The 17,988-nt window shown below is 38.6% G+C and overlaps 1 protein-coding gene across 42 annotated transcripts in view; it reads right to left on the minus strand.

Annotated features, from left to right (window-relative positions):
- The window catches only part of OPHN1 (oligophrenin 1), a 716,686-nt gene that overhangs the window by 459,054 nt on the left and 239,644 nt on the right, over positions 1-17,988 (minus strand). For 30 of the 42 annotated variants that reach the window (XM_060407304.1, XM_060407302.1, XM_060407334.1 and 27 more), the window contains one exon: positions 14,864-14,935. The exons of the other annotated variants lie outside the window; for them this stretch is intronic. In XM_060407304.1, the coding sequence (XP_060263287.1) occupies positions 14,864-14,935 (72 nt within the window). The remainder of the gene's footprint in view (positions 1-14,863; positions 14,936-17,988) is intronic. 42 annotated transcript variants of the gene reach the window in all.

Raw genomic sequence — 17,988 nt, forward strand, 5'->3', positions numbered from 1 at the left:
CATTGTACAGGAGACAGGGATCAAGACCATCCCCAAGGAAAAGAAATGCAAAAAAGGAAAATGGCTGTCTGGGGAGGCCTTACAAATAGCTGTGAAAAGAAGAGAAATGAAAAGCAAAGGAGAAAAGGAAAGATATACCCATTTTAATGTAGAGTTTCAAAGAATAACAAGGAAAGATAAGAAAGCCTTCCTCAGTGATCAGTGCAAAGAAATAGAGGAAAACAATGGAATGGGAAAGAGTAGAATTCTCTTCAAGAAAATTAGAGATACCAAGGGTACATTTCATGCAAAGATGGGCTTGATAAAGGACAGAAATGGGATGGGCCTAACAAAAGCAGAAGATATTAAGAAGAGGTGGCAAGAACACACAGAAGAACCGTACAGAAAAGATCTTCACGACCCAGATAATCACGATGGTGTGATCACTCACCTAGAGCCAGACATCCTGGAATGTGAAGTCAAGTGGGCCTTAGAAAGCATCACTATGAACAAACCCAGTGGAGATAATGGAATTCCAGTTGAGCTATTTCAAATCCTAAAAGATGACACTGTGAAAGTGCTGCACTCAATATGCCATTAAACTTGAAAGACTCAGCAGTGGCCACAGGACTGGAAAAGTTCAAGTTCCATTCAAATCCAAAAGAATGGTAATGTCAAAGAATGTACAAACAACCACACTACGGTCCTCATCTCACATGCTAGTAAAGTAATGCTTAAAATTCTCCAAGCCAGGCTTCAGCAATACGTGAACCATGTACTTCCAGATGTTCAAGCTGGTTTTAGAAAAGGCAGACTAACCAGACATCAAATTGCCAACATCCGCTGGATCATGGAACAAGCAAGAGAGTTCCATGAAAACATCTATTTCTGCTTTATTAACTATGCCAAAGCCCTTGACTGCGTAGATCACAATAAACTTTTGAACATTCTGAAAGAGAAGGGAATACCAGACCACTTGACCTGCCTCTTGAGAAATCTGTATGCAGTTCAGGAAGCAACAGTTAGAACTGGACATGGAACAATAGACTGGTTCCAAAGAGGAAAAGCAGTATGTCAAGGCTGTGTATTGTCACCCTGCTTATTTAACTTATATGCAGAGTACATCATGAGAAACGCTGGGCTGGAGGAAGCACAAGCTGGAATCAAGATTGCTGGGAGAAATATCAATAACCTCAGATACGCAGATGACAGCACCCTTATGACAGAAAGTGAAGAAAAACTAAAGAGCCTCTTGATGAAAGTGAAAGAGGAGAGTGAAAATGTTGACTTAAAGCTCAGCATTCAGAAAACTAAGATCATGGTATCTGGTCCCATCACTTCATGGGAAATATATGGGGAAACAGTGGCTGATTTTATTTTTCTGGGCTCCAAAATCACTGCAGATGGTGATTGCAGCCATGAAATTAAAAGACGTTAACTCCTTGGGAGGAAAGTTATGACCAATCTAGATAAGATATTATAAAACAGAGCCATTACTTTGTCAATAAAGGTCCATGTAATCAAGGCTATGGTTTTTCCATTAGTCAAGTATGGATGTGAGATTTGGACCATAAAGAAAGCTGAGCTCTGAAGAATTGATGTTTTTGAACTGTGGTGTTGGAGAATACTCTTGAGAGTCCCTTGGATGGCAAGGAGATCCAACCACTCCATCCTAAAGGAGATCAGTCCTCGGTATTCACTGGAAGGACTGATGTTGAAGTGAAACTTCAATACTTTGGCCACCTGATGTGAAGGAACTTTTGCATTTGAACAAAACCCTGATGCTAGGAAAGACTGAGGCAGAAGGAGAATGGGACTACAGAGTATGATATGGATGGCATCACCAATTCAATAGACCTGAGTTTGGATAAGCTCTGGGAGCTGGTGATGGACATAGAGGCCTGGTTTGCTGCGGTTCCTGGAGTTACAAAGAGTTGGACACTATTGAGCGACTGAACTGAAGTCTTATAAATTTGTAGATGACACATTAAAATTAGAAGAAGACAAATATCTATCTAACTGCATAAATACACAAATTGCCATATGGAGGTTGAAAGAAATATGCTATTTAATTGGAAAAGTGAAATGTATCAAATTTTAGCAAAAAGAAGTGGTTTATGGACTTTTTACCTAATAGAGTTCTGTTTAAAAACAAATACTGCCCCCAAAATCCGGTTTGTAATACAGACCCAAAGGAAACTCCCCTGCTTGAAGGAGAGAATTAGGAGCTCCAATCAAAAGATCACATCTATACAAAAAAATATAATAAAGAGGACACGTTTGAGATCACTTGACCAACAATTTTGATGCCAAAACCTTGGCTCTTTGTGAATCAATTCTCAACAGAAATGTGGATACAGACCTATAGAGAAGACAGAAAGAGTGGCTGTATTCCTTTGCCAGGCAAAGTGGAATCACAGTAGGCCAGCACCTCAAGAACTGTACCCCCCACTCCCTAGGGAATAAGGAAAGGCTATACAGTTAGGACTCCTGGTCTGAGGTAATGTGATAAGGATCAAGCAATAACAGTTTTGCATTCTTCTTTCTTCTGCAGAGATTCAAAAGAGTGTGACTGCTGAAAAAATTAAAATGTCTAAGAGTGAACGTCAACATTCTAGGAAACAGCAAACTAAAATGGACTGAAATGGGTGAATTTAACTCAGATGACCATTATATCTACTACTGCGGGCAGGAATCCCTCAGAAGAAATGGAGTAGCCATCATGGTCAACAAAAGAGTCCAAAAGGCAGTACTTGGATGCAATCTCAAAAACAACAGAATGATCTCTGTTCATCTCCAAGGCAAACCATTCAATATCACAGTTATCCAAGTCTATGCCCTAACCAGTAACGCTGAAGAAGCTGAAGTTGAACAGTTCTATGAAGACCTACAAGACCTTTTAGAACTAACACCCAAAAAAGATGTCCTTTTCATTATAGGGGACTGGAATGGAAAAGTAGGAAGTCAGGAAACACCTGGACTAACAGGCAAATTTGGCCTTGGAATGCAGAATGAAGCAGGGCAAAGACTAATAGAGTTTTGCCAAGAAAAGGTACTGGTCATAGCAAACACCGTCTTTCAACAACACAAGAGAAGACTCTACACGTGGACATCACCAGATGGTCAACACCGAAATGAGATTGATTATATTCTTTGCAGCCAAAGATGGAGAAGCTCTATACAATCAACAAAAACAAGACCAGGAGATGACTGTGGCCCAGATCATGAACTCCTTATTACCAAATACAGACTCAACTCGAAGAAAGTAGGGAAAACCGCTAGGCCATTCAGGTATGAACTAAATCAAATCCCTTATGATTATACAGTGGAAGTGAGAAATAGATTTAAGGGACTAGATCTGATAGATAGAGTGCCTGATGAACTATGAAATGAGGTTCGTGACATTGTACAGGAGACAGGGATCAAGACCATCCCCATGGAAAAGAAATGCAAAAAAGCAAAATGGCTGTCTAGGGAGGCCTTACAAACGGCTGTGAAAAGAAGAGAGTTGAAAAGCAAAGGAGAAAAGGAAAGATATACCCATTTTAATGTAGAGTTTCAAAGAATAACAAGGAAAGATAAGAAAGCCTTCCTCAGTGATCAGTGCAAAGAAATAGAGGAAAACAATAGAATGGGAAAGAGTAGAATTCTCTTCAAGAAAATTAGAGATACCAAGGGTACATTTCATGCAAAGATGGGCTTGATAAAGGACAGAAATGGGATGGGCCTAACAAAAGCAGAAGATATTAAGAAGAGGTGGCAAGAATACACAGAAGAACTGTACAGAAAAGATCTTCATGACCCAGATAATCATGATGGTGTGATCACTCATCTAGAGCCAGACATCCTGGAATGTGAAGTCAAGCGGGCCTTAGAAAGCATCACTATGAACAAAGCTAGTGGAGATAATGGAATTCCAGTTGAGCAGTTTCAAATGCTGAAAGATGATGCTGTGAAAGTGCTGCACTCAATATGCCAGCAAATTTGGAAAACTCAGCAGTGGCCACAGGACTGGAAAATGTCAGTTTTCATTCCAATCCCAAAGAAAGGCAATGTCAAAGAATGCTGAAACTATCACACAATTGCACTCATCTCACACACTACTAAAGTAATGCTCAAAATTCTCCAAGCCAGGCTTCAGCAATACGTGAACCGTGAACTTCCAGATGTTCAAGCTGGTTTTAGAAAAGGCAGAAGAACCAGAGATCAAATTGCCAACATCTGCTGGATCATGGAACAAGCAAGAGAGTTTCAGAAAGACATCTATTTCTGCTTTATTGACTATGCCAAAGCCTTTGACTGTGTGGATCACAATAAACTGTGGAAAATTCTGAAAGAATGTGAATACCAGACCACCTGACCTGCCTCTTGAGAAACCTGTATGCAGGTCAGGAAGCAACAGTTAGAACTGGACATGGAAGAACAGACTTGTTCCAAATAGGAAAAGGAGTACGTCAAGGCTATATATTGTCACCCTGCTTATTTAACTAATATGCAGAGTACATCATGAAAAACGCTGGACTGGAAGAAACACAAGCTGGAATCAAGATTGCCGGGAGAAATATCAATAACCTCAGATATGCAGATGACACCACCCTTATGGCAGAAAGTGAAGAAGAACTAAAAGCCTCTTGATGAAAGTGAAAGAGGAGAGTGAAAAAGTTGGCTTAAAGCTCAACATTCAGAAAACTAAGATCATGGCATCCGGTCCCATCACTTCATGGGAAATAGATGGGGAAACAGTGGAAACAGTGTCAGACTTTATTTTTCTGGGCTCCAAAATCACTGCAGATTGTGATTGCAGCCATTAAATTAAGATGCTTACTCCTTGGAAGAAAAGTTATGACCAACCTAGATAGTATATTCAAAAGCAGAGACATTACTTTGCCGACTATGGTCCACCTAGTCAAGGCTATGGTTTTTCCCGTGGTCACGTATGGATGTGAGACTTGGACTGTGAAGAAGACTAAGTGCCGAAGAATTGAGGCGTTTGAACTGTGGTGTTGGAGAAGACTCTTGAGAGTCCCTTGGACTGCAAGGAGATCCAACCAGTCCATTCTGAAGATCAGTCCTGGGATTTCTTTGGAAGGAATGATGCTAAAGCTGAAACTCCAGTACTTTGGCCACCTCATGCGAAGAGTTGACTCATTGGAAAAGACTCTGATGCTGGGAGGGATTGGGGGCAGGAGGAGAAAGGGACAACCGAGGATGAGATGGCTGGATGGCATCACTGGCTCGATGGACGTGAATCTGAGTGAACTCCAGGAGTTGGTGATGGAAAGGGAGGCCTGGCATGCTGCGATTCATGGTGTTGCAAAGAGTCGGACACGACTGAGCGACTGAACTGACCTGACAGCAACTCTAATGGCCAGGTCTCTTAATCTTGATGAACTTCTCTAGTTCCTTAAATCTTGCCTCAGGTAGTTTCTGGGCTGCTCCTCACGTGATTAGCAAGGGTCTGAATTTGCCCTTTGGAACTCAGGGAAGATCATGGAGGCTGGAGTCCTGCCTACAAGAAATAGGGAAGAAAATGTCTTCCATGTCCAGGAACTCAACAGTGCCCTGATTGGCATCTATATGATATTTGGGAAGGGAACCATCTGACAACCATTTATTTAGAAGCTACTGCGTAACAGAAGATATCACATTGGCTAATCTGATGGGAACCACTGTCTTTGTGAAATGACTCAGCTACAAAACAGCTTTCTGACATTCAGAGTATTGAAAGAGCATATCCACCGGGGCCTAAACAAACAAGTTAAAGTGCCATAGATTCAACTGGCATATAAATTAACTCTGCAAATGGGTTGATTTGCATTATCCAGCAAAAGAGTCCCTGAGCAACAGCTCAAAATCTGTCCATTCAGGACCCACAAGAGATTACTGAGTATCACGAGTCACCCCTCATGATGCTTGCCCCATCACCATTTCACAAATTTCACATAAGACATTTTACTATTTCAGTGTTGTTTGAAGAGTATCACCCCATTTGCAAGTCTGATACTGTAAAAAACAATATTGCATAGGAACCTGGAATGTTAGGTCCCTGAATTAAGCTTAATTGAAAGTGGTCAAACAGGAGATGGCAGAGTGAACATCAACATTTTAGGAATCAGTGAACTAAAATGGGCTGGAATGGGCAAACTGAATTCAGATGACCATTATATCTACTACTGTGGGCAAGAATCCCTTAGAAGACATGGAGTAGCTCTCAAAGTCAACAAAAGAGGCTAAAATGCAGTTCTTCAGTACAATCTCAAAAATGACAAAATGATTTCTGTTCTTTTCCAAAGAACAAACCATTCAATATCACAGTAATCCAAATCTATGTCACATCCACTAATGCCAAAGATGCTGAAGTTGAATGATTCTATGAACTCCTATAAGATTTTCCAAAATTGACACCAAAAAAAGATGTCCTTTTCATCATAGGGGACTGGAATACAAAAGTAGGAAGTCAAGAGATATCTGGTGTAACAGGCAAGCTTGGTCCTTGACTACAAAATGAAGGAGGGCAAAGGCTAACAGAATTTTGCCAAGAGAACCCACTGCTCATAGCCAACACCCTTTTCCAACAACACAAGAGAAGACTCTACACACGGACATCACCAGATGGTGAATACCAAAATCAGATTCATTCTATTATTTGCAACCGAAGATGGAGAAGCTTTATATGGTCAGCACAAACAAGACTGGGAGCTAACTTTGGCTCAGAATGTGAACTCCTTATTGTCAAATTCAGACATAAATTGAAGAAAGTAGTGAAAACCACTAGATCACTCAGGCATGACTTAAATCAAATCTCTTACACAGTGAAAGTGCAAATGGATTCAAGATTTTAGATCTGATAGATTGAGTGCCTGAAGAACAATGGACTGAGGTTCATGACACTGTACAGGAGGCAGCGATCAAGACCATTCCCAAGAAGAAGAAATGAAAAAAGGCAAATGGTTGTCTGAGGAGGCTGCTGCTGCTGCTGCTGCTGCTGCTGCTGCTGCTGCTAAGTTGCTTCAGTCATGTCCTACTCTGTGCGACCCCATAGACAGCAGCCCACCAGGTTCCCCCGTCCTCAGGATTCTCCAGGCAAGAACACTGGAGTAGCTTGCCATTTCCTTCTCCAATGCATGAAAGTGAAAAGTGCAAGTGAAGTCACTCAGTGGTGTCTGACTCTTTGCGACTCCATGGACTGCAGCCTACCAGGCTCCTCCATCCATGGGATTTTCCAGGCAAGAGTATTGGATAGTCTAATACATACAAGGTCACTGATGCTGAAAAGAGTCACTGCATGTCTCATCCTATGACCTCAGTCCTCAGAACTGTGTGCAGCTTTACTCAATTCTTGATAGGAACTGATAAGGAACAGGGAATCTTTGAGGAATAGGAACATGCAGGAATCATCCTGTTAAATGTTCCCTGACAAATCCAATTTACCATTGCAACAAAAACAATAAAATACTTAGGAATAAATTTACCTAAAGAAACAAAAGACTTATATGCAGAAAACTATAAAACACTGAGCAAGAAAGCAAAGATGACACAAATAGGTGGAGAAATATACCATGTTTCTGAATTGGAAGAATCAATATAGAGAAAATGAGTATACTACCCAAAGCAATCTATAGAGTCAACCAATTACTATCAAGCTACCAACAGTATTCTGCACAAAACTACAACAAATAATTTTACAGTTTGTATGGAAACACAAAAACCTTGAATAGCCAAAGCAATCTTCAGAAAAAAATGGACCTGGAGGAATCAACCTTCTTGACTTCAGAATATATTATAAAACTACAGTCCTCAGGACAGTATGGTACTGGCACAAAGACAGAAATATAGGTCAATGAAAGAAAATAGAAAGACCAGAGATAAATCCATGCACCTATGGACATCTTATCTTTGCCAAAGGAGGTAAAAATATACAATGGAGAAAAGACAATCACTTTGACAAGTGGTGCTGAGAAAACTGGTCATCCACTTGAAAATGAATGAAACTGGAAACCGTTCTAACACCATACACAAAAATTAACTCAAAATGTATTAAAGATCTAAATGTAAGACCAGAAACTATAACACTCTTAGAAGAAAACAAAGGCAAAACACTCTGACATAAATCACAGCAGGATCATCTATGATATACCTTCCAGAGTAATGGATAAAAACAAAATTCAACAAATGGGAACTAATTAAACTTAAAAGGTTTTGCACAAGGAAAGAAACTACAAGCAAGGTGATAAGGAAGCCTTCAGAATGGGAGGACATAACAGCAAACAAAGCAACTGACAAGCAAAATTAATCTCCAAAATATACAAGCAGCTCATGCAGCTCAATACCAGAAAAATGAACAACTCAATCAAAAAGTGGGCCAAAGAACTAAACAGACATCTCTCCAAAGAAGACATACAGATGGCTAATAAGCACATGAAAAGATGCTCAAAATCACTCATTATTTGAGAAATGCCAATCAAAACCACCGTGAGGTATCATCTCATACTGGTCAGAATGGCTGCCATCAAAATGTCTACAAACAATAAATGCTAGAGAGGGTGTGGATAAAAGGGAACCCTGTTACACTCAGTGCAAATGCAAACTGGGACAGCCAACTACGGAGAACAGTGTGAAGATTCCTTAAAAAAATGGAAATAGAACTGCCATATGATCCAGCAATCCCACTGCTGGGCATACACACCAAGGAAACCAGAATTGAAAGAGACACGTGTACCCCAGTGTTCATTTCAGTACTGTTTACAACAGCCAGGACGTGGAAGCAACCTAGATGTCCATCGGTAGACGAATGGATAAGGAAGTCATGGTACATACACAAAATGGAATATTACTCAGTTATTTAAAAAAAAGGACACATTTGAATCAGTTCTAATGAGGTGAATGAAAGTGGAGCCTATTATACAGAGTGAAGTGAGTCAGAAAGAAAAACGCCAATACAGTATATTAATGCATATGTATGGAAAATAGAAAGATGGTAATGATTATCCTATATGCAAGGCAGCAAATGAGACATAGATGTAAAGAACAGACTTTTGGACTATGTGGGAGAAGGCGAGGGTGGGATGATTTGAGAGAATAGCAGTGAAACATGTATATTATCATATGTAAAATAGATAACCAGTTCAAATTTGATGTATAAAGCAGGGCACTCAGTCTGTGCTCTGGGACAACCCAGAGGGTTGGGGGTGGGGAGGGAGATGAAGGGAGGTTCAGGATGGGGGGATCACATGTGCACCCACGGCTGATCTGTGTCAATGTGTGACAGGGCCACCACAGTGTTGTGAAGTGGTTGTCCTCCAGTTAAGATAAATAAAATTTTAAAAAGTAGAAAAAAAAAAGAAACATACAAATGATAGCACAGAAATGAATCATACAAAACTACTACAAGAATTATATGTCTGTAAAGTGGACAACTCATAAGACATAAGGAATTTTGTAGAAAGCCTTCCAAGACCAAACCAGAAAGAAAAAGAAAATATGAAAAAAACAATCACAAGTACTGAAATTGAAACCATAACTTTAAAATTTCCAACAAACAAAATTCCATGACTACAGGGCTTGAAAGGTAAATACTATCAAATATTAAGACGAGATAACACCTATCCTTCTGAACTCTGAAAAACTTGCAGATGAAGACTCAAGCTCATTCTATGAGGCCACCATCAGCCTGATAGCAAAACCAGAAAAAGATATCACACACAAACACACAAAATTAAATGCCAATATCACTGCTGAACATATAAGCTAAAATCCTCAGGAAAATACTAGAAAATTCCAATCACCAACACATTAAAAGGATCATACACCATGATCAAATGTGATTTATTCAAGTATGCAAAGATTCTTTAATATATACAAATCAAAGCAATGTCCCACATTAACAAACTGAAGAATAAAAAACATAATCATCTCAAAAGATGAAGAAAAAGCTTTTTATTTTTTTTCCTTTATTTTATTTTATTTTATTTTATTTTATTTTTAATTTTAGTTTTTTATTTTTTAAATTTTAAAATCTTTAATTCTTACATGCATTCCCAAACATGAACCCCCCTCCCACCTCCCTCCCCATAACAACTTTCTGGGTCATCCCCATGCACCAGAAAAAGCTTTTTAAAAACTTCAACAACCATTTATAATAAAAACTCTCCATAAAGTAGGCATAGAGGGAATGTATCTCAACACAAAGGAAAACAGACAAACACACAGCAAACATCATTCTCAATGTTGAAAAAGTGAAAGCATTTCCTGTAAGATATGGAACAAAACAAGAATATTCACCCTCACCACTTTAATTCTACATAGCTAGCCACAGCAACTAGAGAAGAAAAAGAAAAGAAATCCAAAATGGAAAAGAAAATTGTCACTGTTTGCCCATGACAGGATACTATACATAGGAAATTCTAAAGATTCTACAAGAAAACTACTCAAGCTTATCAATGAATTTGGAAAAGTTGCAGGATACAAAATTAATACATAAAGATCTCTTGCATTTCTACACACTAACAAAAAAATATCAGAAAGAAAAATTAAGGAAATAATTCCAATTCTCATCACATTAGAAAGAATAAATACAATGAACAAATCTACCTAAAACAACAACAACAACAAAAAATTGTACTCAGAAAATTAAGTCACTGATGAAAGAAATCAAAGATGACAAAATAGACGGATATACCATGTTCTTGGATTAGAAGAATCAATGCTGTGAAAATGACTATACTACCCAAAGAAATGTACAGATTCAAGCAATATCTATCAAATTATCAATGTTGTTTTTCATAAAATTAGGACAAAAATTTTTACAATTCATATGGAAACACAAAAGACCACAAATAGCCAAAGCAGTCTTGAGAAAAGAAAACAGATTTGGAAGAATCAGGCTCCTTGACTTCAGACTATACTACAAAATTATAGTAATCAAAATAGGATGATACTGGCACAAAAACAGAAATATAGATCAATGGGACAGGGTAGGAAGTCCAGAAAAAAACTTATGCAACTAAGGTAAACTAATCTATGCCAAAGGAGGCAAGAATATATGATGGGTAAAAGATAGTTTCTTTAGTAAGTAGTATTGGGAAAATTGGACAGCAACATGCAAAACTGAGATTAGAACACTCCCTAAAACCATACAAACCAGTCAGCCTAAAGGAAATCAACCCTGAATATTCATTGGAAAGACTCATGCTGAAGCTTCAATACTTTGGCCATCTGATGCAAAGAGAGAACTCATTGTAAAAGACCCTGATGCTGGGAAAGATTAAAGGCAGGAGGAGAAGGGGATGACAGAGGATGAGATGGTTGGATGGATGTCATCACTGACTTATTGGACATGAGTTTGAACAAACTCTGGAAGATAGTGAAGGACAGGGAACCCTGGCATGCTGCAGTCCTCGGGGTCGCAAAGAGACAGACACGACTCAGCAACTGAACAACAACACCACCACCATACATAAAAGTAAACTCAAAGTGGATTAAAGACAATGTAAGATCTGATACTATAAAACTCCTAGAGGAAACTATAGGTTGAACACTCTCTGACATAAATGACTACAAGCCTTTTTTTGACCCACCTCCTAAAGTAATGAAAATAAAAATAAATTAATTAAACTTAAAAGCTTGTGCACAGCAAAGGAAACCATAAATAAAAAAAAAGGACAACCCATAAAATGGGAGAAAATATTTGAAAATGAAATGTCCAAAAAGGAATTAACCTACAAAATATAAAAAAAGCTCCTGCAGCTCAATATCAATAAAATCAGTAACCCAATCAAAATATGCACAGAAAACCTAAGGAGACATTTCTCCCAAGAAATCATACTGATGGCCAAAAAGAACATGAAAAATGCTCAATGTCATTAATCATTTAGTTCAGTTCAGTTCAGCTGAGTCGCTCAGTCATGTCTGACTCTTTGCGACCCCATGAATCGCAGCACGCCAGGCCTCCCTGTCCGTCACCGACTCCCGGAGTTCACTCAGACTCGCATCTATCGAGTCAGTGATGCCATCCAGCCATCTCATCCTCTGTCGCCCCCTTCTCCTCCTGCCCCCAATCCATCCCACCATCAGAGTCTTTTCCAATGAGTCAACTCTTCGCACGAAGTGGCCAAAGTACTTGAGTTTCAGCTTTAGCATCATTCCTTCCAAAGAACAACCTGGACTGATCTCCTTTAGAATGGATTGGTTGGATCTCCTTGCAGTCCAAGGGACTCTCAAGAGTCTTCTCCAACACCACAGTTCAAAAGCATCAATTCTTCGGCGCTCAGCTTTCTTCACAGTCCAACTCTCACATCCATACATGACCACTGGAAAACCGTAGCCTTGACTAGATGGACCTTTGTTGGCAATGTCTCTGCTTTTGAATGTGCTATCTAGGTTGGTCATAACTTTCCTTCCAAGGAGAAAGTGTCTTTTAATTTCATGGCTACAATCACCATCTGCAGTGATTTTGGAGCCCAAAAAAATAAAGTCTGACACTGTTTCCACTGTTTCCCCATCTATTTCCCATGAAGTGATGGGACCGGATGCCATCATCTTAGTTTTCTGAATGTTGAGCTTTAAGCCAACTTTTTCACTCTCCTCTTTCACTTTCTTCAGGAGGTTTTTTTAGTTCCTCTTCTCTTTTTGCCATATGGGGGTGTCATCTGCATATCTGAGATTATTGATATTTCTCCTGGCAATCTTGATTCCAGCTTGTGCTTCTTCCAGCCCAGTGTTTCTCATGATGTACTCTGCATTAATTATTAGAGAAATGCAAATAAAAACTACAATGAGGCATCACTTCCAAAACTTCAGAATGGCCATCATCAAAGAAATCTATAAAGAATAAATGCCGGAGAGGGTGTGGAGAAAAGGGAATCCTCACACACTGTCAGTGAGAATGTAAAATGACACAGCCACTATGCAGAACACTATAAAGATTCCATAAAAATCTATTAATAAAAGTAGAACTACCATATGACCCAGCAATCCCACTACTGGGCATATACCCATAGGAAAAAGGAATTCAAAAAGATACCTGCACCCCAAAATTCATTTAAATAGCTAGGAAATGGTATGAGAGGGCTGTATATTGTCACCCTGTTTATTTAACTTATATGTAGAATACATCATGTAAAATGTTGGGCTGCATCAATCACAAGCTGAGTTAAGACTGCCAGGGAAAATATCAACAACCTCAGATATGCAGATGATACAAATATAATGGCAGAGAGTGAAGACAAACTAGAGATCTCTTGATGAAGATGAAAGAGGAGTATGAAAAAGCTGGCTTAAAACTCAACATTCAAAAAACTAAAAGCATGGCATCCAGTCCCATCACTTCATGGCAAATAGATGGGGGAAAAGTAGAAACAATGGTAGATTTTGTTTTCTTGGGTGCCAAAATCACTGCAGATGGTGACTGCAGCCATGAAATTAAAAGATGCTTGCTCCTTGGATGAAAAACTATGACAAACCTACACTGCATAGTAAAAAACAGAGACATCACTTTGCGGACAAAGGTCCATTTAGTCAAAGCTATGGTTTTTCCATTTCATGTATGGATGTGAGAGTTGGACTATAAAGAAATCTGAGCATTGAAGATTGATGCTTTTGAACTGTGGTGTTGGAGAAGACTCGAGAGTTCCTTGAACTGCAAGGAGATCAACCAGTCAATCTTAAAGGAAATCAATCCTGAATATTCATTGGAAGGGCTGATGCTGAAGCGGAAGCTCCAATACTTTGGCCACCTGATGCAAAGAGCCAACTCATTGGAAAAGACTCTGATGCTGGGAAAGATTGAAGGCAAAAGGAGAGTGGGTGGCAGAGGATTAGATCATTAGATAGCATCACCAACTGAGTGGAAATGGGTTAGAGCAAACTCTGGGAGAATGTGTAGGATAGGGAAGCCTGGCAGGCTGCAGTCCATGTGATATCAAAGAGTTGAACACAATTTATCAACTGAACAACAACAGGACATGGAAGCATCTTAGAAAACTCATTGGCAATAATTTATCCATCGATGGAACTTTGGGCTGTTTCCAGTTTGGGGGCTATTATGAATAAAGCTTCTCCAAATATTCTCATGAAAAAGAAGAAATTTGACAGTTATTCAGGCCCCTTCACAAGACACTGGGGAATCAGAGAGATCCATGGGAATTTGACATTATCTGGTACAATGCTGCCAAGTAGAAATTTCTACAATAATGGAAATGTTCTATGTTTGCACTATCCAATACAACAGCCACTAGCCACATGTGACTCATTAAGCATTTGAAATGTGACTAGCATGTCTGAGAAACTAATTTTGTTTTCTTTATATAGTTTTTGGCTACCATATTGGATAGCACAGATATAGACAATATAGTTTAATGGAGAGAATGTGGGATTTGAAGCTAAATAGATCCTCAGTTTTAAATCTCAGTGACTGTCAGTTACTAATTACATCACAATAATTTTGGTCATGTTATTAATCTTGTTCAAACTTCAGTTTCCTTATTTGTAAAATGGGGATAATATCAGAACCTCACAGGTTTGTTGTGATTAAGAGAATGAATGTAAAACACCTAGCCCAGGGCTTGGCACATAGTAAGTCATCTTTAAATAATATCTATTATTATCAAGTTCCCCATTTGCCATATGGAGAATCTGAAGCTCCAAAAGGAGAAGTATCTTGTCCACAGTTACAGAGGTAGCTGGAAGCACAGTCAGGAACCAAATCCAGATTTTCTCACTTTCTGATAAGAAGTTTTCTTATAGAGATGAATCTTCCTCAAGCTTGAAGGGTGAAGGGTGGTAGCACAAACAACTATCCACATGCTATAAAATATATATATATATATATATATATATATATATATATATATATATATACATATACACACACATAGAGAAAATGTACCTTTGTGAAGCCTATTTGTTCCTTCCGGAAATTTTCCAGGGGTTTGATCAGCAAATCACTAGCATTGTGTACCTAGGGAAAAAGGAAAAAAAAAACACACAAAATAACTTTCAAATTAGCAAGGTTCAGATTCAAGATTCATTGTTACTAGAATATTTCCTTATAATACACCATCAATGTGTATTAGTGCAAAATGTTACCTGGTGCAAAATGTTAACTAGTTTTCTGGTTTGTTGGGTTTTGTTACTATTTTCCCATATTGGTCTTTCAAAATCCAATGCTTTCAGAGAAAATGAGAAAGGAAACATTAGGGGCCTTTCTCTGTAACTTTACTGGTAGTATGATCTGAGTTTTCAATTGATAAATATCCAGAGTTATGACCAGAAACAGACACAGGAAGCCTGAAGTATATGTGGAAAAGAGACAAAAAGGGGAATGCAAAAACACATGAAAAGGGCAATTGCACCAAGTACAAATCATTTCATGGGAAGCAAATGAGTTAATAGTAATAGCACCAGGAAATATCCCAGTATAAACTGTTTTCTAGCCCTGCCCTGGTTTGTCATAAAGCCAGAACATTTCCCTCAGAACTAGGAATTTATTACAGCATCACAGAGAATACTGGACCAGGCCTTCAAAAGACATAACTGTACGCTCAGAACCTGACAGGAACAGCCTTTCCACATACTAAAAATATTGGCAATATTGTGTTTTGGAAATTAAAAACATCATTGCCAAACCGAAGCCCTTGTACACTGGGAAGGCAGAGATATACAAAGCTTTGTTGGTCATATAAACCTCTTGGGAATTTGCATCTATCCAATGCAACAAGCAGGGTTTGTTTTTTCAGAGGTGCAAGTTAGCTATGCTTTAATTTTGATCTATTACAAGGCAAGAAAAAAAAAAGAGGGACTAGTTTCCTTATCTGATGAGACTGAAGTATCAGTAAGACAAGAAATATCTTTATAACAGAAACAGAAGACAGACTAGAAAGCCAGTTTTGACCAGTCCTATGTTTTCCAAAAGTGAAAGTCACTCAGTCGTGTCCGACTCTTTGCAACCCCATGAACTATACAGTCCATGGAATTCTCCAGGCCAGAATTCTAGAGTGGGTAGCCTTTCCCTTCTCCAGGGGATCTTCCCAACCCGGAAATCAAACACAGGTCTCCTGCATTGCAGGCAGATTCTTTACCAACTGAGCTATCAGGGAACCTCTTATTTTCCAAACTAAGAAGCAATTTTTAAACTATCAACAAAGAGCAAGGCCAGTTGAAGCATTAATACATATTGCATTCAGGTCCTACAAGCAGGACCTCTTATTTTGCAACCAGGTATGATTTAAGGTTCAAATAAATGGGCAAACTCTCATCCAATCAAAGCTCCATGACTATCTTCAATTGAAAACAATAATATTCTCACTAAAAGTACCAGCCTGTCTCTCTTGCCTAATACATGCTACTTTTCCATGGATTGTGAATTATGTGCTATCAACTTTGTGTACCCACCTGGAAATAAACTAATCTTTGGTGTCATAGATCACATACAGGGAGTAATTTTTTTTTCTTTACTACAGTGGAAGTTTTAAAGCATGGCCACCAATTCTATGATGCTCCTCCCACTGAGAAGAAAGGCCTCTATTCCCTCTACCTTGAATACAAGTGAGTTTGTTCCTGTTCTGAACCAACAAAATACAGCAGAAGTGATACTACATGACATCTCAGGCTAGGTCATAAAAAGCCAGTAACTTCCACTTGCTTGCCTTGGAATAGTCCTCATAAGAACTGAGCCACAGTATAAGAAGTTGAAATATCCTGCCACTACCAAGCTAGAGGGGTCAAATATAGACATTCTTGTCAGTAGTTCAGCTGAGTTCAGGCTTCCAGTCATCTCACTAAGGAGTCAGATATGTAAATGAAGCTATTTTTTAATCTTCCATACCACCCCATATCCCAAGTGAATGCCACCACATAAAGCAGAAGAATCTCCCAGGTGATCCCTGCCTGAATTCCTGACCCCCCCCAAAAAAAACATGAAATAAAATTAAATAGTTTTAGTTTAACTTGATAAGTTTTAGAATAGGGTGTTATGTAGCAATAGATCATTAGTAAATGAGTCTTTGATGGTTAACATATTACAAAAAGAAGGCATCGAAAGTACACTGTTTAAGTTCATTTTTTGCAGTCCTCAAAAACAGACCTTACCGTTGCCAATAGAGTTCCCTTCAGAGTCAGAATGGCACCTAGCCAAGCCTCCTATCTTTAATTATAGAGAAAGTCTGTTATCGAGATTTTTAAAGGACACTTTCAGAGGTACTACTACCTCCTCCACTGTACTTGTTAAGAAATAAAGGCTTCTCTTTGTTTGTTTTCCCCATAGTTTCTTCCACACATTAAAACTTGTTTATGAGAATGACTAAATATTTGCAGTTGTCACATGCTAGGATTGTGATCTTCCTCCTTCTTCTACTAAAGCTTGTTTTGGCCTCCTGTTAGAGAAATGATAAAAAGCTCTTTAACAGCTACCATACTGAGGTACACAAGTACTTTTACTACACTTCCAGGAGATGAAAGAGATGCAGTCAAGCAATAAATTCCTGGCATGTTGTAAAAGGCCTTCATTTAGCCCTACCTTCACAGCAGCATTCCTGGAATTAAATAGGAAATGGGAAGCCAACACTCAATATATGATTGAAGAATTGAGTGAGCACACTATAATTAAAGACAGAAGAAAATTAGCTAGTCCAGTGGAAAACAACCAGAAGAATGGTGAGGAAAACATCTTAAAAGGTGCATATTTTAGAGCTTTGGGATCAATAAAAGAGGTCAAGAAACAAATAGAGCTTAAGAGCTGTACAGATGACATTTCTAGTGGCATCTGAATGAAATGGGGGTGAATGTCTTTGAGATCAAATTTGTAGCAGTCCAAAAACTCTTGTGATAGAAGAAAACATTAAACTAGTGGGGCATCTAATAGGCTCCAGGAAGACTACCCATATTTAACTCTTAAGTATCTTTTCAAAAGCAAATTTCTTAAATGAAGAAAATTCCCAAAGTCACATTTCCACAAGCCTAATCTTTTAGGTAACAAAAGATAACTAGAAACATTTATATGATCAGTGTTTTTTC

Source organism: Ovis aries, chromosome X (assembly GCF_016772045.2).
Source record: "Ovis aries strain OAR_USU_Benz2616 breed Rambouillet chromosome X, ARS-UI_Ramb_v3.0, whole genome shotgun sequence".
NCBI classification, from domain to species: Eukaryota; Metazoa; Chordata; class Mammalia; order Artiodactyla; family Bovidae; genus Ovis; species Ovis aries.